General features: G+C 35.4%; 2 protein-coding genes across 2 annotated transcripts; one reads left to right on the top strand and one right to left on the bottom strand.

The window, feature by feature from the left end:
* Nucleotides 1-22,006, top strand: dna2 (DNA replication helicase/nuclease 2). Its single transcript, XM_056470932.1, has 22 exons — nt 1-279; nt 379-426; nt 4,608-5,554; nt 7,471-7,644; nt 7,732-7,915; nt 9,086-9,234; nt 9,435-9,566; nt 9,703-9,931; nt 10,007-10,124; nt 10,698-10,854; nt 10,953-11,144; nt 13,090-13,320; nt 13,411-13,527; nt 13,623-13,732; nt 13,900-14,009; nt 14,216-14,437; nt 15,302-15,495; nt 16,911-17,000; nt 17,360-17,567; nt 18,331-18,420; nt 18,504-18,686; nt 21,374-22,006. The coding sequence occupies exons 1-22, from the start codon at nt 250-252 to the stop codon at nt 21,584-21,586; spliced, it is 4,128 nt and encodes a 1,375-aa protein (XP_056326907.1). The 5' UTR covers nt 1-249; the 3' UTR covers nt 21,587-22,006.
* Nucleotides 21,834-25,361, bottom strand: LOC130239647 (phenazine biosynthesis-like domain-containing protein). Its single transcript, XM_056470933.1, has 9 exons — nt 25,111-25,361; nt 24,899-24,995; nt 24,710-24,808; nt 24,517-24,626; nt 24,374-24,403; nt 24,203-24,291; nt 22,683-22,858; nt 22,504-22,566; nt 21,834-22,333 (listed from the first exon to the last, which is right to left on the bottom strand). Exons 1-9 carry the CDS (start codon nt 25,192-25,194, stop codon nt 22,221-22,223), a joined length of 861 nt encoding a protein of 286 aa, XP_056326908.1. The 5' UTR covers nt 25,195-25,361; the 3' UTR covers nt 21,834-22,220.
* Nucleotides 25,362-25,507: the final 146 nt, after the last annotated feature.

Below are 25,507 nucleotides of genomic sequence, written 5' to 3'. Positions count from 1 at the left end.
TCGAGATTGCGCTGTTTCCACTGCACAGATGCATCAAATGTTATTTACGTTAGAAATTCCATTTAATTTATGTGGGAGTACGTTTAGATGTCCGTCTGGCTGTAAGAATAACGTCATCAGTTTCAGTACGAAGTTCATCTTTTAGAGCAGCTTTCACAGTGATGTGAGATGCTTGAAGTTTTTGAATGAGTGTAACGCTATTCTCCAAAGAACAAAACGCCTTCAGTCATTTAACCACACACGTCTACGATGATGAAGTGCAAATCCAGCCGATCTTCTGTGAGTATTTAATTCAATTCGTTTGCTGCTATATTGTAAGATCTTTTTAGGTGTGAAAATCTGGTTGCGTTAACTAACATCTTTTTCTTTTAATCTTAGATGGTCAGTGGAGTTCAATCGAACATTTCTTCCTTTTTCATCTCAAAGGTAAGGACACGACTGACAGAGACAGTTCACCTAAAGATTTAAATGATGATATGTCATTATTTACTCAATGACAAACATCCATAACTATATTTATTCTGTACAACACAAAAGGATGTTTGAAGGTTAGAGACTGACAGCCATGATCACGATTCACTTTCCTTACATTTTATTTATGAATAACGTTAGTTAGAACCAATTTATTTGGGCTGCTAATTTGATTGCTGTGTTAATAATGTTATGTTATTGTTAAATATAATGTTAAATACCCATTCGCATTAAAACAGACTGTTTTTGCACATCTAAAATTAATTCACTATTTGGTGTGGGACGATAACCACTTTCAAGGTTTACCATGGTTTGGAAAAGTCAAGGTTTCAAAATCGCCAACATTTTCTGCTATACCCTTCCTATGGTATATGTAAGACTTTTTATTTGTTCTTTAGGACAACAGTAAAAAAAAAAGAAGCCAGAAATAGCAAGAAAATCTAATTTATTTTTTAAGTCAAGAGATGATGAGATTGTTTATACAAGATTGGACACACGAGACTCGCGCATGAACATTTACTCAAAGGATAAGAACCCCTAAAATGTATATAATGCAACAGAAACCAAACTGTTAAACATATTCTTGTGGAATGCCCCATTTTTAATGTTATCAGACAACAATTTTTATCTGGACAGACTTTAAATTAAGTATTTATAAATGTGACTCCATCTAAAATTGTACAATTTTTATTAAAAGGAAACCTTAAAATAGTTTTTTTTAGATTTTTATCTTGTATATTATCATTATAATAATAATAATAATTATTATTATTATTATTATTTATGCATTTTACCTTGTGTGTTATTTATTGCTTTTAATGACTTTAAATTGTTAGAATATTTTCATAATTATAGAAAATTAGTATTTATTAAACGTGGTAAACTTGATCTGTTTTTTTTTGTTTTTGTTTTTTGCCATGACATAGCCATAGAAGCTGAAATGGCAATAAAATTTAAATTCTCTCTCTTAGGACAACAGTATCTCCACCAGAAAAGATCTCCAAAGATGTCGTTTTAAATTGTAAAGAAATCAGTGTTTTTGAAAAAAATGAAGACAGAAGAAGTAAATAATTCATTTGAATTATTTAGGCTGACATGTTTACTCTTCCAAACTATTTTAAATGTTCCTCAAAATAAAATCTTTTGTGTTAAAAGGGTTTTTTTACACCTAGACATTTAAAAAGAATATATTTTTGAGCAGTAATCACAATACTGTGAAATTGTGATATTTTTAATCAAAGTTATCAAACCAACAGAATCTTATACCAGCCCATGCCTATTCACAATAGTAATTTTTTTATTATTTTATTTTTATTAGGTTCATCTTAGGTCAGACAATAAAATATACATCATATAGATTTACGCACTTTCACCAAAATTTACCAAACAAAAAATTATCAGGAAAACATTCTTACTTAATTATACTCTTAATTATACACTAAGTATATAAATAAAAGGTAAAAATACCACATTTATACACAAAGATATACAAACATAGGATAACAAAAATAAGAATAATAAAAAACAAAGAAAAGAAAAGGCAATTAAGATATAGTTGTCTCCTTAAAAAAAATTAGAAATGGGCTCCAGACTTTGTGGAACTGTTCTGGCTTTTGTTTTATTGCGAACGGAATCTTTTCCATTTGAAGAGCATGTAAGAAATCAAAAACCCATTGCCGATAAGAAGGGGGAGCTGCTGACTTCCAATTCATAAGAATAAGTCCTCTAGCAAGTAAGGTTGCAAAGGCTATGCTATCGGCCTGTAATGAATTTAATTCAACATGTTCTGGCAGGATTTCAAACAGTGCCGTTAAGGGGTTTGGGTCTATTGACAACGAAAATACAGCAGAAAAACACTTGAAGACTTTCCTCATAAAAAAACAGACAGTTTCAAACAAGACCAGAAAGTATGTAACAGTGTGGCTGGTTCGGTTGTGAAGCGAAGGCAAGTTGGGTCAAGATCAGGGAAAATTTTATTCAGTTTAGTTCTAGACCAGTGTTTTCTGTGCACGACCTTGAATTGAATGAGAGTATGCCTAGCATTTATTGATGATGAATGTATTCGTGCAAGAATAAGATCCCAGATATTTTCTTCAATTGTTAAATTAAATTTTTCCTCCCAAAAACCCCTCAGTACGTGTTGAGGGGGACTGTTTTATGTTAATAATAGTAAATATTTTAGAAATAACCCCTTTTGAAGAGGTATGAAGGTTGAGTATATCCTCAAGTATACTTTTATTTGGCACAATGGGAAAATTAGAAAACTGCTTATGGATAAAGTTCTGTAACTGAAAGTATCTAAATAAATGAGAATTTTGTAGGTCGAATTTTTCCTGAAGTTGAGTAAAAGATGCAAAATTACTATTAATAGCTGATCAACTGTAATAAGACCATGTTCCCTTTAGATGTTAAAGGCTCTGTCCATTAAAGAGGGTAGAAAAGATACATTGCGAAAAATTGGAGCAACAGTAGAAAGGTCTTTCAGGTGTAGAGCAGAACGAAACTGAAACCAAATCTTCAATGAAAGTTTAACAACTGGATTATTTTTAATTAAAGAAAAATGTTTAAAGGGAAGTGATGCACAAAGGAGGTTAAAGTTGCTGGGTTACAGGAGGCGCCTTCCATCATCACCCAACAAAAATTCTTTAATTGCAAATCCTGCTGTACCCAATATAACAAGTTTATAATTAATAAATAATAAATAATAGGTTTGAAAATTTTTTAAAGCTAGGCCACCCAAATTATTTGGTTTCATAAGATGACTTTCATTAATTCGTTTTGACTTATTCCAAATGAAAGAAGAAATATTCCGATGTAAGACAAAAAAAAAGATTTTGGTATAAATATAGGAAGACATTGAAAAAGATATAAAAATATAGGAAGAATGTTCTTTTTAATAATGTTCACCCTTCCTGTCAAAGACAAAGGAAGGCATTTCCAAGACACAAAAACAGATTTAACATATTTGTAAAGGGGACTAATATTAACTTTAAACAGATCAGAGTATTTGTGAGTCACCTGAATTCCCAAGTATTTAAAACGATTCCTAACCACCTTAAACTGAAAGTCTGAATAGGAAATCTGAAGAGAAGATGAGTTCAATGGGAACAGTTCACTTTTACAGAAATTCAGTTTATACCCAGAGATACTGCTAAAGGTATCTAAAAATAGAGAGAATTTGAGGAATTGAGATAAGAGGGTTAGATAAAAAAAAGAAGAAGATCATCTGCATACAAAGATATTTTGTGCATTATACCGGCACGGGTGATACCACAAACCAGTGCACTAGACCTTATAGCAATTGCGAGTGGTTCAATAGCTATGGCAAATAAAAGTGGCGAGAGGGGGCAACCCTGTCTTGTACCCCGTTGAAGTTTGAAATATTTAGAAAAAACATTATTAGTATGTACAGAAGCTTTGGGCAGCATATAAGATTTTAATCCAGGATATGAATATTGGGCCGAATCCAAATTTTCCGAGTACCTGAAATGGGTAGCTCCACTCAACACGGTCAAATGCCTTTTCAGCGTCAAGTGACGGTACCACCTCTGGGCTGTTTGAGTGGAAAGAGTACAATATATTTAAAAGACATCTAATATTAGAAAAATAATGTCTATCCCGAATAAAGCCAGTTTGATCATGTGATATTATTTGACCAACAAAACTTTATAAAATTTTAGCCAAACTTTTGGCCAACCTTTTAGAGTCACAGTTTAACAAGGAAATGGGACGATATGAGCCACATTCTAATGGATTCTTGTCTTTCTTCAGAAGTAATGAAATCGTTGCTTCATATAGATTTGCAGGTAGAAAACATTCTGGAGACTTTCTGAGAAAACCAAAAGTAAAATTGGGCTTAGCAAGTTAGAAAATACCACAATAGTCATTTTTTTTAAAGTTATACTTAAAACAAAGACCTATTTTTGAAAGAAAGGTCTGTTTTTAGAAAATAAATGTACTTTTTTTTTTTTTTACAAACTACATTCATCAGAGCAAGTGGAGAGTCTGTTATGCAAGTGGAGAGTCATGTTATTTTCATATTTTACAAATACCAGTTTATTTTGAGCTAGGTTATTTCAGGGCTCTGAAAATTTTAGCATTTTGCTTTTTTCACAATTCGTTTTTTGTCTTTTCAGGTGTCGGTAAAGTCACCTAAAAAATGTGAAGTAGGAATTACAAGATCCCCTGTTTCTTTAAAAACTTGGTTTGTGAAGGACGAAAATGTTCCTTGCTCCCCAAACCCGTCTGCTGTCCCAGAGACTCCTGACAGTCTGAGGAGCGAGAGGCCTTCAGACACTTCATTTGAGAAGCGCTCACCTGTTTCACGTGGTCTACATACTAAAGGAGTCAGGGTTAAACCTAGCCTGAAGGCACGAAAGCTATTGCAGTCACAGAAAAACAGCAGTTCAGAGTCAGAAGACACTTTTGAGTTCAAGAATGGTGTTAATCACTCAGGCTCTGTAAAGAGGTTGTTGCACAGCACTGAAAACATCCAGAGTGCCAAGAGGTCCAGGATTACTCAAGATCAGAAAATGCATGATTGTGGCACAGGCTCAGCAGCGGCCAGTCGAAATGATTTTCCTGAAATATTGCAAAAAGCTTTCTCTAAGAGTCCTGAGAAAAAAAACAAAGCCCAGTCTTTTAGTTTGGTGGGTAGCCGACTGGCAACTGGACCTTGTTTGAAAATGAATGGAAAATTGAATGGTTTCTCAAAAGTCTCAGGAAGATCCTCTCATCATCTGAGCTTCAGTACAAGTGAGAAAGAGAATTCACCTACTTATAATGTGAAGCCAGAGGCAGACATGAGTGCCATTTCTGGAACAAATGACTTTGATCTTGTGAAGTCGTATAGTTCTTGGATACAAAATGGATCTACTGAAGAAAAAGGTACTTTTCTCAACTGTCCAATTGCTAAGAAGAGACCTTTAAATACATCTGAGCTGCAAGTGAAAGAACAAATTGCTGATGGAAAGACTTTGCCTGTACCATTTGAGGACGATTTTGCCGATTTGATGGACGATTGGTTTGATGAAGGGATGGAGCAAAAATCGGAGGCACCAAAACCTAAGAAGTTCAGTCATGAGTGAGTCTTTTATCCATCCTGTTTATGTGCAAATATCTAAGCTTTTATTTCAAATGCCATAATTCAAGTAATAGAAGTAAAAAACTCTCCTGTATTGTCTTTTTTATATTTTCAAGTTAAAGAGATGAAAATTGTCATTATTTCTCACCGAGTTGCTTTCTTCTATTGAACACAAAGGAAAAGTCAAGGTTTCAAAATCGCCAACATTTTCTGCTCTACCGTTCCTATGGTATATGTAAGACTTTTTATTTGTTCTTTAGGACAACAGTATCTCCAGCAGAAAGGTTCCCCAAAGATGCTGTTTTAAATTATAAAGAAATCTGTGTTTTTGAAAAAAATGAAGACAGTAGAAGTAAATAATTCATTTAAATTATTTAGGCTGACATGTTTACTGCTCGAAATATTTAAAATGTTTCTCAAAATAAAATATTTTGTGTTGAAAAGGGGGATTTTTTTTTTGTTGTTTTTTACCTAGACATTTAAAAAGAATATATTTTAGAGCAGTAATCACGATACCGTGAAATTGTGATATTTTTATTTATCAAACCGTCAGATTCTAATACCAGCCCATGCCTATTCACTATAGTCATTTTTTTAAAGTTATACTTAAAACAAAGATCTATTTTTTAAAGAAAGGTCTGTTTGTTTCTGTTTTTAGAAAATAAATGTTTTTTTTTTTTCCTCTCTCTTTTCTCCTCAAGTGGAGAGTCCGTTACGCAAGTGGAGAATCATGCTATTTTCATACTTTACAAATACCAGTTTATTTTAAACTGGGTTAGTTCAGGGCTTTAAAATGTCTTAATTTCAACATTTTACTTTTTTCACAATTCGTTTTTTGTCTTTTCTGAATATCGTTGATTAAAAACATGCATTGACTTCCATAGTGTTTTGTTTCTACTATGGATGTCAATGACTATTATTCTACATTCTTTAGAATATTTTGTTTTGTGTTAAACAAAAAAAAAAGACATTTATAAAAGTTTAGAACTACCTGAGTGTGCGAAAAATTGTCAATTTTGGGTAAAGTCACGCTGTTTTTTTTTTTTAAATTAGCAAAAGCAAAATCACAAATATGATATTGATTTTAAACAGTGACCATTAAAATCTTAATTTGCTTGTTCTTTTCTGTCAGGGATCCAATCGTAAAGATTTCACTTAAGTTTCTAAATGAATCAGCCATTTTGAATGAATCATTTGATTGAATGATTCAATTAATCATGCGTTGTTCTACTAAAAGTTACTAAAATCATGCATTATTATTGATACTGTCTACCAACATTGTCAGTAAAATATTTTTTAATAATCGTTATTGAGGTGACAGGGTAGTGCTGGGTAGCACTGTCACCTCACAGCAAGAAGGTTTCTGGTTCGAGCCCCAGCTGCATCAGTTGACCTTTCTGTGTGGATGTTCTCCCCGTGTTCGCTTGGGTTTCCCCCCACAGTCCAAATACATGTGCTATTGGTGAATTGGGTAAGCTAAATTGTCCGTAGTGTATGTGTGTGATTGAGTGTGTATGGCTGTTTCGCAGTGATGAGTTGCAGCTGGAAGGGCATCCGCTGCGAAAAACATACGCTGGATAAGTTGCCGGTTCGTTCCGCTGTGGTAACACCTGATTAATAAAGGGACTAAGCCGAAGAGAAAATGAATGAATGATGTATGTGTGGGTGTGAATGCAAGAGTGTATAGGTGTTCCCCAGAGTTAGGTTGCAGCTGGAAGGGCATCCGCTGCGTAAAACATATGCTGGAAAGTTGGCGGTTCATTCCGCTGTGGTAACCCCTGATTAATAAATGTACTAAGCCAAAAAGAAAATAAATGAATGAAAGTTTTTGTGGATTTCTTTAATAAAGATTCAAGAAATCTTTTTTTAATCGATATCGCACACCCCTAATGTAATTCCCTTTTCTTTTTTCCAAGAAAAAACAAAGGCATACCCGAGCATGTTGTGCTGGCCTCTGGTGTTCATAATCGATATTGGGTGCTGGATGTGCAGGACGTCACCTCATCAAGAAGCTGCTCAGAGAAGCACTTGACCATCACTTGTTCAAAGACGAGCCAGGCCACAGAGACATGCATTCTCAAAGATGGCTGGTACAAAATAAAATTTGCCTATGCGAGAGATTCAATGAGATTCTCAAAGAAGTTCTTTCTATTGATTCTCTATTTCTTTTTCTGTAGGGAAAGTAGTCCGGTTACTGTAGGGGACATCATTCACTTAGAAGGGAAGTGTGTTTCCGGCTTGTGGATGATTGATAGAGACTCTGCTTTCCTGGTTCTTCTGCCTGACCTGCTGATATCTGGGACCAGCATTGCCAGCAGCATTCGCTGTATGAGGCGAGGGGTGCTGGGAGAGATGTTCAAGGTGTGGTAATGTAATGTGTGTGTGTGCGTGCGTGCAGAAAGAAGTGTGTTGAAGAAATGTATGTGCAGTTTAGCTCAACTTTGTCATATTGTTATAGGTGTAGTATGTAGGTATTGCACTCCTGGATCCAAACACATGCAAGCGCATGTTGCCAGGTTGACGACATCAACAGAAGTGTGCCTAACTATTGAGCCTAAAGGCTGATTTAAGGCTGATTTAAATCGTGTTCTAAACAAAGGCTACGGCACGTGATATATGTTTTTGTCCTAACCAACCTTTGTTACCAATGTTTCGTCTGGTGCAAACAGCCACATTGCTTATCACTGCAAATCTCGTCACGTAGCGTGTTAGGACATGCAGTTACAATGAAACCTGCTTGCCCAATGTTTACATTCGCAATATTTATATTATTTGCTAATTAATAACCACCTCATGTAGAACTCTGAATCAGTGTTTCATTTCGGAGTCTGCTACTGTCCACTGGAGGTTGCATTTCAGTCACGAGACGCATGCTTTGAAAGCCTTTCTGAATAAATAAATGAATGAATGAAATGCACTGTTTTCCACCAAGGCAACCGGGGGTGCTGATATATAATTAGCTAAACTGGCATAAGGCGGGTTAAAAGAAACAAAACAAAGATCAGCTTCCAGCATGTAACTCACATTTTTGAAAGCAGAATATCTGACTTTAGCATTGTTTTTCAGATAAACAAGAATGTTCACTTTGCTGTTTCTTAAATATCTGCAAACATATGGTATTTTAATGCTTTAGAAAAGTCAAAAAATTACTTAAAGCACTTTAAGGTATGTTTGAATAAATTGCCATGAAAACACCCAATGGGTGTTGAAACAAGTTGGTGATTATCTGTAATGACTAATGTGAAGTCTAATTGTCAACTCGGCTTTTATTTCAGTGTTTATTGTCAGTTTAGTGAAGCAGCTCATTTTAAACTTTAAATTTATTGTAATATTCTAACTTGTAGTGTTTTCCAGATTTAATATGCTTATATATGCTAAATATGGAAGTTACATTTTAATGAAAGTAATGTAAAAAAAATGTTTTTTAAGAGTAAGAAGAGTAAGGTTTATTAAAGTAATTTAATACTTTTAAAGGTAACTTTTCTTCAACACTGAAAAATCTTTGTGTGTGGTGTTGCTGTTTTTAAACAGGCATTTGATGGTGGATCTAAGCAGATGTTAAATGGTACAATAGTTCATGATATCTTCCAAAAAGCAGCCATGTCCTCAGACTTCTCGTCAGAGAAGATACAGACATTTGCGACAGAGGCCTTAAGAAACCCCAACTACCTCGGACAAATGTAAGTACTGTCCTGTAACTGTCAACTCCAGCTTTATGGGCAAACTTGTGCTGCCAATTGTAGTTGTTTGTCTTAAATTCTGGTAAAGCAGCTTTTGACCATTGTGATACTGTATGATATGTTATTGCCTTCAAATGGATGTAAATGACACTGCTGGCTACATATTGTGTGTGTGTTTTTTTCGTGTTTCATTAAATCAGGTACAGTCTAAAGCTGACTCAGGCTGACATGAGACAGGAAGTTGAAGAATATCTTCCCTCTATATCTGAGTGGGCAAAACAATACCTCCACACTTCCCCACAGGCAGGACAAAAACAGCTGACTCTAAAACTGTGAGTGTATTATTTATATACTTCTTTTAACAAGTGTTTATTGGATGTTTCAAGCTGTCTGCGGTCAGCATTTTCTGGTTTCTTCAAGTTAATGTTATGGATGAAGTTAATGGTTTGTGTGGTTCTTTGTTGTTAGCCCTAGTGATGGGGCTCTGAGCAAACAAGATGCTTCCAGTAGCGTGTCAATCACTGATTTTGTGGACATTGAGGAGAACATTTGGTGTCCACGTTTTGGTCTGAAGGGCAAGATTGATGTCACAGCTGGAGTTAAGATTCACCGGAGAGGCAGGAAGCCCATGGAAAGAATCGTGCCACTGGAGCTGAAAACTGGCAAAGAGTCAAACTCCATTGAGCATCGCAGTCAGGTACAAAAAACACAATCACATATGTAAACAGTATATAAAACATTACTTGTTGCTTGATGTATTGTTGTATTTTAGGTTATTCTGTACACATTGATGAGCTCAGCTAGACGTTGTGATCCAGAGGCTGGTTTCCTTGTCTACTTAAAGACTGGCAGTCTACACCCTGTTGTGGGCAATCACATGGATAGGAGAGGTTAGATTGTTTATGTTTGTAAAGCACTGAAATGAAGATTCTGTCTTCCTTTATGTATCCTTATGTTGTTCCAAATACAAAAGACATTCATCCACCTTTGATATGTGAAATAAGATGGCTAATCTAACATTTAAAGTTTATTGACCCAACGCTTAGACACTTCAGAACATCAATCAAGAGGTAAAAAGGTGATTTACTTCAGTAATTGAATCAAGAGATTTTATTTAGATATAATTTGTCAGCAAACAATGTTTATAGCCCTCAGTTTTGGTCACAGGAGCTCAAGCATTTTTGCTTGTTATGAGGTTCATTCAATCCTGTCAGGCCAATACATTTGAGCTTCTGGATGAACCAATGAGGTGTGTTTATATGTGAATAAAGGCCCAAGTTAAATCTGCTCATTAAGTCACTGCATTTCTTTAGAAAACTTTAATTAAAAATCTTGAATTTTTATAATAATGAACTGTTTTGCCTTCATTTGTGTTCTGAGGATGAACAGCTTATGGGTTTGGAATGACATGAGACTAAGTAATGTTTTTGATTAACTAACCCTTCAGTATTTCCTCATCATAGAGCTGATTAAAATAAGGAACTCATTGGCCCATCACATTGGCAACAACCTGATCAAGGTGGATGGGAAAAGTCAAATGGTCCCATTGCCTGCCATTGTATCTGACCAGCAAACTTGCAAATATTGTCCTCAGAAAAGGAACTGTGCAATTTACAACAGGTGCCATTTTCTAATCTTTGCATGTTCTCCACACAAATGAATCCTCAAACAGTTCTTTAATGTCATTGAGCTGCAGCTGAAATGTATCATTTGTTTAGAGCTGTAGAGAGAGATCCTGTGGAGAAGTGCGGTGAAGATCCACAGGCCTTTGTGCAGTCAGAGAGTGAACACCTCAACCAGGTGCACCTCCAGTACTTTAGCCACTGGCTGCTGCTCTGCTCACTGGAGGCTCTCACCATGGAGAATAAAGGAGGTCGGCGTAATATCTGGCTTCAGACTGCCCAACAGAGGTGGGTGTTTTAGAAAATGTTAGTTATTCATTCACAGAAAAATTCTAATACTTTTATCATTTACTCGCTCTAATGTCATTCCAAGCAGTGGTGTAGTCCTTGCTATAAGCACGTATACTCAGTCTGCTTACTTTTTTCCACGAGCTGTTTGGGTATTACCACTTCTAAGGGATCAATAATTGAGTATACCCTCGGTATACTCACTTATTTTTCTGATTAAACTTTCCTAATTTTTTAATGTATTATTGTAAATTCTTACTTAAAAATGTATATGTGTGTAAATTTATATACCCTTGTCTTTGTTTACCCCAAAATGATCTGTTCCTGATCCGCCCTAAAATGAAAATCCTAAAATCGCCCCTGTACAACAGTATTTCACATTTGTCTTAATCGTGCCTACCACTACAAGCAACGGCACTATATATATATATATATATAACACTAAAAACGATGAGGCAAAAACTACTCATAAATCACGTAACTATATGCGATTTAAAAGGGTAACTACTAGTACATAATAGCGACAGCAGAAGACAAACTCCTAATAGTTTGGTTTAAAACAAGCATGCACGAATGTGACAATGAAAAGTAATGGCTGATTGATGTTTAAAGAAACCTATTAAATGTAAAATAATAAGCCAGTAAAGAAAGTAAGTAAAAAAGCTGTCTTTCCATGTATGCACAGGCCCTATTGAGTTAACTTAAATAAAAGTTACCTAAATTCTTGTAAGCTACATACTGTATACATACAGCCAATTGCCAAGGCTAGCTTATATATATATATATATATATATATATATATATATATATATATATATATATATATATATATATATATATATATATATATATATATATATATATATATATATATAATATAAAGCTAATGAATCAAAGAAACATTGACATTCGTCGTTTCTTTGCCTACTTTCATTTAAAATTTGGGTCGGGTGTAATAGTACACCACCTTTTTTTTAGGACTACAACACTGATTCCAAGGCAAATAAAGATATTACAGTGAAAGCTGAGTGATTTCTTTCTCTCCAGTATAGCTCCCACCATAGCTGTCGAACAAAGTTCAGTCTGTTTACTTTAAAAATGCATTGTAAATGCAATCCATATAAATTGAGAAGGTTAAAGCAAAGCACATTTACTTCAGGGCTTCCCACACATAGACTTTGCTTGGGCGGGTCACCCAGGTATATTAATGGCTGCCCAAGTTTATTTGGTGATATTTTTTTTTTTCTATTATTATTTTACACTTTTTTTTTTTTGTATTAGCCCAAGGTAACCAAACATCTGCGATCGATTAATGATAGGAAAATCTTCTCCCGACCTTACTCGTTTTGTACTGCTGGTTCAGTGTGTGCAAGAACTGTAAACACTCCCCCATCTCATTGCGCCTGAAGATACCCACAGAGATGCTCCTTTTATGGGACTTAAAAATGCAACCAGTGGGTGCACATAGCTATAGAAAAGCATAAAAGAGAAATAGTGGATTTTTTTTTTTCGACTTTAACAGGCTTTAAAAAACAACAACTCAACTTTAACCCATTGTAAAGAAACGGTGTGCCGTAATGAATAAAAATAATGTAAAAAATCCCCCTTTTTTTTCTTTTACATGTAGTTAACCATTTATGTGCCATGGTTAAAAGGTGTATATCAACCCGGCTACCACTGCAAGTATATTTCATACCTGTGGGAAACACTGTACTCTCATGTAGACATTGATCAGTACATTTTCATAGAACAATTAAATGGGAAATAGGTTCAACTTGAATTAAATAGTTCATTCTATAATATTATCTTTTCCAAGATTTGGAATAAACCATTTAAAAACATTTTCATACATTTAAGATCCTAAAAAGATAAACAGTGTTTGATAGAATTAATGAAGTGCTTTTGCTGTTAATTGCATCCCTGTTCTTATGTTGTTTGTTCTCAGGGAGAAAAGTGGTGGCTGTGTGGGTAACATGCGGTTAGCTGGAGGCGTTAGCGTTCTGTCTGATGGTGTCTACAAGCACAGCTTTGAGAGGAAGGAGGGCGAGCAGACTCTAACGGGCCTCATAGTGGGTGATAGGATTGTTGTCAGTGATCAGGACTCCGTGCTCATAGGCCTGTCCACCGGATACGTCACAGAAATTGCAGTCAACCGAGTGACTTGCTCTCTGGACAAGTAATTATTTCCTCATGATTTTTGTTCTTTATAATTACCAGAATCTTAAAGGCTACAAAATACCTTAAATCTACATTCACATTGTTGCAGAAACCTTTCCAAGTATTCCTCAAACACTGTTTTCCGACTGGACCAGGATGAAGGTGCAGGTGGTCTTAACACTCATCTCGGAAACCTTTCTATGTTAATGGAAAACACTCCAACCAGGTCTGAACATAACCTTGGTTCTGTTTTCCATCTTCTTTTCCATCTGCTATAGTTTTTGTTCCTAATTCAAGCTAAATATGTTTATTTTTATGCAGTGAAAGACTGAGAGAGTTGATTGTGGAATTCAGGCCTCCTCAGTTCATTGACAGCCTCAGCAGCGTTTTGCCACGAGATGCCAAGGACATTGTGGCCAGTATTCTGAAAGGTGCGTTCATAAGCTGCCTTCACCCGAGAATCTTATCACATTTAATAGCAATAAGCTGACTTTTTTTTGCAGTGAGCTGCTTTCAAGCGTGTCCTTGATGTGCTAATTTGAATAATAGAGCTTCTCCGCTCCTACTTAATGAGTTTTAATCATATGCTGCCTCTCAGGACTCAACAAACCCCAGAAACAAGCCATGAAAAAAGTGCTTCTCTCTAAAGATTACACGCTTATTGTGGGAATGCCGGGTACTGGGAAAACCACCACCATCTGTACATTGGTGAGCTCATCATGATTTGAAATTATTATATTTAGTCGCTAGCTGATGCATACGACTTTTGGGCAAAATATTTGGTCTTTATACAAGACTTTTTATTTGACTTGAAGTCAGCCAAGTTTTTTTGCACTAAAAAGTCATTTTCTTCACATGCCTTTTACTTCAAATGAATGTTAATGTGACCTTTATTTGGCACTTTCTCCTTTTAGGTGCGAATTCTCCACGCTTGTGGCTTCAGTGTTCTTCTGACTAGCTACACTCACTCTGCTGTGGACAACATCCTGCTGAAACTGAAGAGGTTTAAGATCGGCTTTCTGAGACTGGGTCGACCTCAAAAAGTGCATCATGAGATCCTGCCTTTCACAGAGGAGTCATGCCGTGCCAAAGGCATCCAAACTCTAGAGGAGCTGGAACAACTGTACAACAAAGAGGTAAGGCATCTTAACACCCACTCAGTCTCTTGTAGTTTACAATATACACGCATTGCCATTGAGATTTAACAAGTTTTAAAAGAAGTCTCTTATGATTACCGAGATTTGCATTACTGTAAAAACGGTAACACTGTGACTTATGATACAAATCAAATTTTGGTTTAATATTTAAAAATTATTTACCTCCTTTCATGCAAATCTTAATTTTCAGCATCATTACTCCAGCTTTAAGTGTGACTTGATCCTTTGAAAGAACTGGTGTTATCTGATATAGAAACATTTAGAAACATGAATGTGAAACTGGACCACAAAACCAGTAATTAGTGTATTTCTTTTAATTGAGCTTTATAACGCAACTAAAAACGGAATAAATAAGCTTTTCCTTTGAAGTATGCCTTTTTAGGATATGCCAATTTTTGGCCAAGATTCTGTTAGATCTGTTAGAAAATCTGAAGGTTAAAAAAAAGCCTTTTAAAATTGTCCAAATTAAGCGATTCATATTACTTTTTCAATTAAAAAGGGTTTTGATAAATTTATGGTAGGATTTTTTTGCATAATGTTCTCATGAGTTTTTCCGTTAAAAATCATTTAGATAATCTTGACGTGCTGCCAAAAATATATCCATGCAACATAACACTGGTTTTGTAGGGTCACAAATAATCTTTACTGTTGCTTTTGATCTTGTAATATGTTCTTGCATTCATTTCCATAGGAAATCCTACTTGACCTGAACATATTTGTATTAATAATGTATTATGAAACCATTTTAATTGTTCTAGATTTTGCTATTTTTGCACAATCTGAAAAGAAAATCCAAACTCTCTTGTGAATGTCAACAAATTGTTCTTTTTTTTTTTTTTTTAGCTGATCGTGGCCACCACCTGTATGGGTATAAAACACCCCATTTTCAGCCGCAGGCGCTTTGACTTTTGCATCGTGGACGAGGCATCTCAGATCAGTCAGCCTGTGTGTTTGGGTCCACTGTTCTACGCCCAGCGCTTTGTTCTGGTGGGAGATCATCAACAGCTTCCTCCTATTGTGCAGAATGCTGAAGCCAGGTAATGTTTTCTGTCCTCATTCAGGTGAACTTCTGAAAGATTTTCTTGAACATTTGAATACCCTGAATATTTAAAATTGTATGAAGACAGACCCAATTATATCAGTCCTTTTGGAATGCGTATGAAACCCCACTTGAAGAATATGGGTGTTAATATGGAAAAACTTTCATTACCTGATTTGAGCCATATTCCTCCTTGGTGCAACACGAAAATAAGAATCTTATGGAACTTAACCAAACAGAAGAAGTCCTTGACTCACCCAAATGAATACAAACAGGAATTCAAACAAATAACAGACAGTCTCCCTCATCATGAACACATATATACAGATGGATCAAAAACAGACAAAGGAGTAACAGCAGCTGTAGTGTTTAAAGATGATGTCTTTGGTACTCGGATTCCAGGAGAAAGTTTAATTTACACAGCAGAAGCTTATGCAATAAATATGGCATTAGATAGAATGGAAAGGACACAGCATCGTAACTTTTTAATTTGCACAGATTCCAAATCCTGTCTTTAAGCACTTGAAGCTTCTAAGTGTGATCACACCATAATGTCCATGATTTTAAAGAAAATGACAACACTAGAAAATCAGAAGTTCAACATGATCTTCTGTTCGATTCCAGGTCATATGGGACTACGTGGAAATGAACTGGCAGATGAAACTGCAAAAAAGGCTATCTCCTTGAATGTGACCGAATGTTTAATTCCTCCTGATGACTTGAAACCCACCATAAATTTGTACATAAACGAAACATGGCAAAGAGAATGGGACAACTGCATCAACAAATTATATGAAATTAACCCGAAAATGACCTTGTCGAATTGGACATTCTAGGTTGACACATTCATATTTATTAAATAACGAAGAATCACCTAAATGTAATAACTGCCAGACTGCTATTACCATCAAACATATTTTGTTGTAATGTAGAAGTTTAAATTCCATTAGACAAAATTTTTATAAGGAGAGTACTTTGATGGACATTTTTAAAAAGGTACCACCAGGAAGAGTTTTACTTTTTTTTTAAAATCAAAAATAGAGCTGAAAAATCATATTTAACTTTTAATACATTTTTTTGTAAATTTTATCTATTTATATTTTATATATTTGTCTAAGTAATTTTTTTTTTTTTTTTTTTTTTTTTTTTTTTAAATATAATACGAATTTGTTTTTATCATGTAATATTTTAATGTATATCCATTTGGCCACGAAATAGCCATAAGTTGCTGATGTGGCAATAAATATGTAATAATAATAATGATAACATTTTACAGTTTGTGTTAGCTTTTTCATTTTTGTGACTAAAAAGTAATAATAATATCATCTTAATAGCCTAACTCGTTTTTTTTTGTCAAAACCTTTGCGCCAATTTAAAATTGCATGTGTTTTTTTATTATTTGTTTTTACTTAGGTCATTGGGCATGGATGAGAGTTTGTTCAAACGTCTGGAACACCACAGGGATGCAGTTGTTCAGCTGAATGTGCAGTACAGGATGAACAGGTGAGTCTGACATTTAAAATTCACTTTTATATGGTTGTTTAATAGCATCAGTAAGGGATAATCTATCGCTAGCTGTGCATGAAAAAATCAATTAATGCACAACATGAAGGTAGAAAACCACCTCGATACAAAACTAATTACCTCTGCATTAAATGGTGTTCATCATCTTCCAGACAAAAATCAAGCCTCAGCATCTTCCAGATCCAAATCAAGTTTTCATAGAGATCATTGTGTAAACAGACCATTTGCACGTTTAACTTTATAAACTAAGCTTTTAAAATCTGAAATATCTGTAGTATTTTTCACAACATCCATCTCTGACTGTGCAGCTCCAACACTTGTTGTTTTGTGTCCTGCAGTGCGATCATGTCTCTAAGTAATGCTCTGATGTATGAGGGCCGGCTGGAGTGTGGCTCTGAGAAGACGGCAAACGCTGTGCTTCAGCTGCCCAGTAGAGCTCAGGCTGAGGAGGAGCTGGAGCTGTACGCGTGTCAGCCGCAGTACAGTGCTTGGGTCCAGGCTACACTGGAGCCTAACAGCCCTGTCTGTTTCCTGGACACCTCTGAGGTCAGTCTGTCATTTCTTTCTTTTCTTTTTTTTTAAAACCCAATTCATAACAAGCAACAAAATGACATGGTCCCATTTGTTTTGAAAGAAGAAGAAATTTTATTGTAGATGACCTGGGTAACCAGCAATGCAACCAAGTTAAAATGTTCAGCTTATCAAAAGTGGCTTTCTGGTGGAAAAAAAACAATAGAACTGAAGACCTGTTAAGTTAAATTTTTGGTTATGACGATCATTAATGTGTATGTAGCACATGGGAAGAAAAGTGAGGATTTCTGGGGTGATCGGGAGTTATTTTGTTGGGGAACGGCCATGGTGGTCATGCAATAAAGGAGAGGAGTTCGAAACTGTTGTTCTTATTTAGTAACAGACCATGTCAGTGGTTCATGAAGTGATATTTAATCTGTTGAAACTCTTTTCTATCCAAAATACTTATTATGAACCAGATCTATTGTTTGTAAATTCAAATAATGTGTGAGAAATTCAATGATTTAATGGCAATCTGTAGTATAAGTAGTAACACTATTCACCATTTCAGTTTATTTATTTATTTTTTGCTAATAATTGTCATTTTTGCATTTTCTGATGGCATTTCCAGATTTGCAGTCTAGCCATAATATTAAAGCAACAGCAATAGGAGGGCATGTTTTTTTGTTGACATGCAGCAACTTGGTCTCTAAATCTGAACCTTTATTGCCTCTCATGGAATCCCAAACCTGCTTTTCTTGCTTTTTCATTGTTATATGATGTACTTCTTTATTTGCAGGTTCCTGCCCCTGAAACTGTGGAGAAAAGTGGGATCAGCAATCACACCGAAGCTGTTTTAGTACAAGCCCTTGTCACCCTGCTGCTCAAGGTTTGAACATGCCATTTGTTGTATGAAATGCAGAGAAATCCCATCTTTTTTTTCTCTAATGGTTGAATATAATGTGTTTGCAGGCTGGATGCAGAGCATGTGATATTGGAGTTATCGCTCCATATCGACAACAGCTGAAAGTTATCTCCAGTCTGCTGCAGGGAGATGCCTTTAAAGCACTTGAAGTCAACACTGTGGACAAATACCAAGGACGTGACAAGAGCGTCATCATCGTGTCCTTTGTTAGAAGTAATGCTGAGGGCAATGTAAGTGGCCTCATTACTGAAAACAAATTATTGAAAGTGTCTGTTATTGTTGTTATTATCAGCAAAGTGTAGCATAATCGGAGTTATCCCTGCACAAACATTTGCATAATATCCATCATCTATAGCAGGGGTCACCAGGCTTTGTTCTGGAGGGCTGGTGTCCTGAAGAGTTTAGCTCTAGATTCCCTCTACACACCTGCCTGGAAGTTTCAAGTATACCCAGTAATGCCGAGGTCACACTAGAGTTTGAGCTTGCAAAATTCTGTTGTATGGCGCTGCAAAGATAGGGGGATTCAACAAGATGATTAGACATTAAAAAAGTGAGCGATTGGTCCATATTTAAAATTTCTGTACAGAGAGGTCATGGTTTGATCGGTCTCACGTAGCCACATGATGTGATTTCGTAGGTCAGAGTTCGCCAAGCTTGAACTTTCCAATGCAGTGAACTGTGAAAATTGTCGCACGAGCTTGCGTTTCAGGTCTATCGCATTCCCATGTGTATGAATGGAAGTCTATGAGGGGAAAAGAGCAGTGACCGCAGCTTTAGACCTTGATTAGCTTGTTCAGGTGTTTCATTTGGGTTAGAGCTAAAATCTGCAGGACACCGGCCCACCAGGACAGGTCTGGTGTGCCCTGCTATTGTCTAATTGCCAAATTATATTGTGTTTAAATGAGTGTTATCACTTGAATTGTAGTTACTTAAGTGATTACACATTCGGGTAGAAATTCCAAGTACAGATCTGTGCTCGCTGTGCTCTAATGGCTCATATTGCCTACAACACACTGCACATTGAATGAAGGTTCAAATAAAACTACAAACATGACAGATGTGGCAAACTAATGATAAAGAGAAAAGGGGTTTAAATGTTTCATAATTGGCATCCACCCTGACATTATCCGTGTTATATTTAATCTATTACAACATTGTGAACTTTTATAAACAAATATGCATCATTATGGCAGCAAAAGCATTCAGTAAATTTTTTTGCATGAAACTCCTGTGAATGGAAGTTTAATGTAGCACTTCATCTTCAGCACAGTAGGAAATTAAATATAAAAGAAATGTGGAGGACGTAACCAAGGGATGATGGACAGGGCGTTTAAACAGTGACTAAATGAATGTAACTAAGCAACAGAACAATCCATGATTGAAGCAATTGTAAAGTCGTGTGTCCCAAAGCTCTTGGGCTCAAAGCTCCTACTCTTCACAAATTTTCTTCACAAAGGCACCTTCTGTACACTAGTGTTAACCACCTCAGATTGAGGAAAAGCTGCTTTTGGTGAGCTTTGATTTATCATGTGACTTTCTCATCAGAACCTGCTTATAATAGATGTAGACGAATTACAAACAACAAATAAATGTATCAAAGTGTTAATAACTGTATTACAATGATATCATATTTTGGGACTGTACACAAGTGTATTAGCAGTATATATTTTTTACTGTAAATATGTTAACTCTGTAAAACCGCAAATATTTCTGACAGATATTAGGGATGTAACGATTCACCGTGAGCTGGTTGAAAATCGAATTGTGATAATTCAAACCGGTAGAAATGTTGAACGAATCGCTGTACATTTTATTGAACAGAGGTGGCGCTTTTTTTATAGGTGCAAACTCGATTTACCTGCACATCATCGGCGAGCAAGAGGTGGGCCAGCAGAGTCAAATGACAGCAGTGAAGTGTGCCAGACAAACACAAACTGTGTGCAAATACTGTGAAAAAATGTTTATTACACTGACAGAACAATGAATATGATGCACATAAACAGTCAGCACAGTGAAAAACTATTGTCGCGCACATCTATATGCAAAAAAAACTATTAATCAGCCAATGCGGGCCGGATGATTTGCAGCTCCGCTTGCTCAGACCTCAGCTTTTATCAGAAAACAGAGATATGCTGATTTCGTTTTAGTTTGTTTATATTTATAAGTCTGCTTTAATTTGTATCTTTGCTTTTTTATTATTTGTTTTTTAAATAGCAGTTTGGTTATAGGTTGAAAATGTTATTTTGCAAAAAAAAAAAGTGCAGCAATTAAGAAAAAAATGAAAGGGCTCTTCTCCTTAAATTTGTTTCGAACAGAATATCATGACTAAATCGTATCGTGAGATTAGTATCATGAATTGTATCAAATCGTGAGTCAGGTGAATTGTTACATCCCTAATAGATATATATATATATATATGATAAAGAGAAGTTCTGTCAATGCCTGTAATATTCAATTAATATTTTTTTTATTCTCCCTATTAAAAAAACCTTTATTATGGCTTTTTAATCATTAAATCTCTAATTTTCCTCTTATTTATAGTTAAGGCAATTATTAATAATTGTGGATGTACAATAAGATCATGCATAATATGTACTTTATAAGTAATAACAAACAGCCAGTACTTTTATTAATATGCATGTAATATTTGGTCTTTAAAGTTCTTAATTTTTTCAAAGCAGTGTACACTGTAAACAATCCCGTGTCCCACACAATCCATTTGTGTTGGGATAACATAAAGGAATTAAGTTAACCTATTACCTTATTAGATTTTACAAATTTAAGTGGATTAAAAATAACCAATTAAGTTGTCCCAAAATAAACGAAAGAATTGTTGCTTCAGCCTATTTTAAATGAGTAGTTTAAACAAAGTATTTTTTGGAATGTAGGTTTGTAACAAATTTGCATAACTTTTCAGCTGGGAGAGTTGCTCCAGGACTGGCGTAGGCTGAATGTGGCCATCACTAGAGCCAAACACAAGCTCCTCATGCTGGGCTCTGCTCCCACTCTTCGCCGGTACGCACCGCTGGAGAAACTTCTCTGCCACCTTCAACAGGAAGATATGATATCCTTCACAGCTGAAGTAACATGCCAGAATCTCATCACAGGTTTATTCAGGCTTTTTAAATGACATTTATTTTGCTTTTTCATATTTTAAAATTCTCCTTAACTGAAGTCACATCTTCCAGCTACCTCCTGCTGCACATGAGGGACTACCCGGAGTCATCTTCTGATAAAAATAAAACCTCTTGTAAACCGTGTGGTACATCACAAAGATAATGCTGTGAACCAGTTACTTGAAAAACACAAGTGAAATAATACATACGATTCAGAATAACTGTACTGTACTGTTAACATAGTTGCCCTCATGACTGACCTACGCAATTAATTTCTACCTCATGTCTCATTTTTAAATTCATTATAGTTTTATCCATGTGGTGTCTAGACCGTTTTGAACGTGCATTTTTATATATACATATAAATTTATAAATGTATATATTTATATTTGTGTATTTTTTTTACTGTTGTTTCTTACATTTTTCAGTATTTTAAGGTTTTGTTTAATAAAAGATTTCACCAATTAATACTTTTGGGTTTAGTTTTTCCCTAAAATGTGTTTGAATTAACACAAGATGAACAAAAAATATTTTATACATTAAGATCTTATTAAAGGGCATGTAACCTAGACTGCGTTAATATAAAGTGAAGATTAAATGCAGCAGATTTCACTGAAAGCTTATCCTCAAATTTCATCAGTCAGTTATTTAGATTTTAAGAGTTCCCTGAAGAATGATCTGCGCTTGACCAGTGATGTCCAGTCGGCCATCGTCTCTTATCTCCAGCTTCAGCTCTCCACCTCGACTAGAGCACTGGTAAGCTGAACATAAGAAATACAGCAGTTAAAGGGCTTTTTCTGCCAAACCAAAAAGTCTGTGATCATTTATTCTCATATTTATTTTTAACTACAGAATGTATTCATTACCATTCTACTCTGGCCAACTTTATCAGTGTTTATGTTGCGGTGAAAGAAAAGCTGTTATTATTTACCCAACATTTTCTTTTTCTTTAGCTTCTCAGACCAGTAGCCAGCAAGAACTGTATGTGCAGATCCTTTTGAAAATGAAGTTGTTTAATGAGCCACTGAACATTGCCACCAAACATTGATTTTTCATGCATATAATGTACACGTTCTTACTCTCAAACCAGTTTTGAAATGTTTTCCTCACCAGTGACTGGATCTTCAGGGATTCCAACCCAGGGTGCAAAGTTGCGGGAGTAGAAGTCATATCCAGGCTGAGCATTCTGAGCCCCTTTCAGTGTTACAACAACACTTTTTATCTTGCCAGTGGTTTCAGATCTCAGAAGAGACTCTGCCTCTGGCCTCAGAGACACAAGATCAGATCTGCCAACAATCAACAACACGTCAGAACATTTTGCATGTATGGTAAATTGTAAATTTCTCTGAGTGCTTGTTAAACATTTTTAACCCCCTGTCTTAAATTTCTTTTAATCTGCATTTTTTTATTTAAGATACCAGAAAAAAGATATATCTAAACAATTGTTTTTTTTCTTTGATAAAACTTCAATCTGGTTAGGATTTTTAAACATTTTCAATGCACTGAAACGGCCATCAACAGAGTTACAAATGACCTACCAACCCAAAATCAGAAAAGCTTGGGACATTATGCAAATAAAGTAGAAATTTCCAAATTCACTTTGACTTGTATTTTATTGCAGACAATATGAACACAAAATATTTCATGTTTTGTCTGGTCAACTTCCTTTTTTATTTGTAAATACACATCCTTTCCTGTCATTCAGACCTGCAACACATTCCAAAAAAGGTTGGACGGGAGCAATGAAGGGCTAGTAATCAGGTAAATTGGTTAACGGTGTGATTTGAAACAGGTGATGTCAACAGGTGATTGTAATTAGGATTGGTACAAAAGCAGCATCCAAGAATGGTCTAGTCCTTTAGGAGCAAAGATGGGCTGAGAAACACCAATTTTCCAACAGATGCGTGAGAAAATTATTGAAATGTTTAAAAACAATGTTTCTCAAAGAAAGATAGTAAGACATTTGGAATTTTTCACCTTCAACAGTGCATATCATAATTAAATGATAAGAAAGAAATGAAGAAATGGACGCTGTGTGCTCTAGACAAAAGAAGAAAGCCATCATCCAGACTGTTTCCAGCAGCAAGTCCAAAAGCCAGGGTCTGTCTTGGTATGGAGTTGTGTCAGTGTACTTGGCAATGTAACCTGCACTTCTTTGATGGCATCATTAATGCTGAAAAGCACATCAAGATTTTGGGACACAATATGCAGCTGCCTTTTCCAGGGACGTCCATGAATATTTTACCAAATTCTGCACGCTTTACAAAGTCATGGCTGAAGAGGAGACATGTACTTGACTGGCCTGCCTGTGATTGTCCACTTCTGACTGGACTGAAGCTGTCTTTTCATTCTTTTGTTTGGACAAAGCATGACTAATCACTAATCATAAGTAATTTCCCCTAAATTGCATCAATTTCTTCCACTTGGTGCCAGTTTTGGTTCCATTGTGATGAAGTTGGCAGAGCTACCCTACAGTGAATTACATCTTTAAAGAATGAAATTAGATTTGACCTGAACTGAATTTTTATTCAACCAACTAACTAAACCAGCATTCTGTAGAACTGAATGTTCATTATGTACTGAACTTTTTTATCAGGATGAAATTGTTTTGATAAAATGTCCAGATTTACCTGTCGCATGTGTCAGCCAGGCGAATCATCAGTTTCTTTGTGGTTGGACTGTAGCACACACACTCAATGGGTAAATCTCCTACAACAGCCTGAGAATGTAAAAAAATAAATAAATTAGTTGACGAACTAAATTTGTCACACTAAAATAAAATGACTAACTGACAGTGTTACCGTTAAAAGATGCTTGAATTCACATTGATCCTGTAAATTAAATGTACAAAACTTAATGAATGTGTAAACCAAGTGCCAGTTCTTGGTTAATTTTGAAAACTGTATCTATTACTTTTAAATCAACAAATTTGGTCTTGTCGTACCTGTGGCTGTGGTTTGTTTAAAGGGAAGTCCATTATTATTGAGTCTTCATGACGACGGACACAAAGCTCCCCACTCATAGTCTCAAACACCACAAAAGGATTGATGTTTTCTGTGAATTTATATTGAGAGTTTATAACGGTCACTGTCCATTATCTCTGTTAAAAGATGAACACAGATGCAAGCCTTTCTTACTTTTAAGGTAAAAGAGCACTGCTGATGAGGCCAGTGTTGCATGTCCACATAGTGCAACCTCACTTTTGGGGGTAAACCAGCGTAATCCAAACCTTGAACCTTTCAACACACATTTAAACAATAAATAAATAGGAATTTAAACTTGTGGAAATCAGTAAAAAGTTCTTAAGCAGATTATATAAATCAGACCTGTGGAAAAATCCATAGATTTGTGTTTAATGACGAAAGCAGTCTCTGATAAATTCATCTCAGAAGCAATGCTCTGATAAAGATCATCTTGCAGCTCCTAAATGCATTACAGACAAGCATGTAATAGAATTTACACGAGCCGTGTTCGTAGCATGTTAGATTTTATTGATAACTAATCTGATAGCAGAAAACTTGTGTCGGTTGATACTTACATTTTCTATGAGACAAACTGCAGCAGGATTGCCTTTGAAAGGCACATTAGTAAAGGCATCAACAGTAAAGATTGGAATCTCCATTTGTTACAGCTCTTCAGCTCTATTCTAGGATCTTTTAGTTATGTTTTAGAGCAGTGTTTGAAAGCAAGTTAGACTTTGACCCTAAAGATACGGGTCATGTTAAAGGTACAGACCTTACATTTTTAAAACGTCTTACAACTAGCCTTTTCACTGTCGTCTTATTCTTAAAATAGAATGCGTGTTAAATTACAGTGTATTTTAACACTTTAAATAACATTTCCTAATTTAATACATGTTAAATAAACTGTTCCATCACCAAACTCATGCTGGTTATATTTTTTTCGTATTTGGCAAAATGACAGAAAACATTGAT

This window comes from Danio aesculapii, chromosome 13 (genome assembly GCF_903798145.1).
Source record: "Danio aesculapii chromosome 13, fDanAes4.1, whole genome shotgun sequence".
Lineage (NCBI taxonomy): Eukaryota > Metazoa > Chordata > Actinopteri > Cypriniformes > Danionidae > Danio > Danio aesculapii.
This window is presented reverse-complemented; position numbering and strand designations above follow the sequence as displayed.

Coding starts and splice junctions, on each gene's coding strand:
- dna2 (XM_056470932.1), top strand. CDS start 250: ATGATGAAGTGCAAATCCAGCCGATCTTCT. Junction 11,145..13,089: donor CTTCAGACTGCCCAACAGAG/GTGGGTGTTTTA, acceptor GTTTGTTCTCAG/GGAGAAAAGTGGTGGCTGTG. Junction 13,528..13,622: donor ATGGAAAACACTCCAACCAG/GTCTGAACATAA, acceptor ATTTTTATGCAG/TGAAAGACTGAGAGAGTTGA.
- LOC130239647 (XM_056470933.1), bottom strand. CDS start 25,194: ATGGAGATTCCAATCTTTACTGTTGATGCCTTTACTAATGTGCCTTTC. Junction 24,996..25,110: donor CAGTTTGTCTCATAGAAAAT/GTAAGTATCAAC, acceptor TAATGCATTTAG/GAGCTGCAAGATGATCTTTA. Junction 22,567..22,682: donor CCCTGAAGATCCAGTCACTG/GTGAGGAAAACA, acceptor CATTTTCAAAAG/GATCTGCACATACAGTTCTT.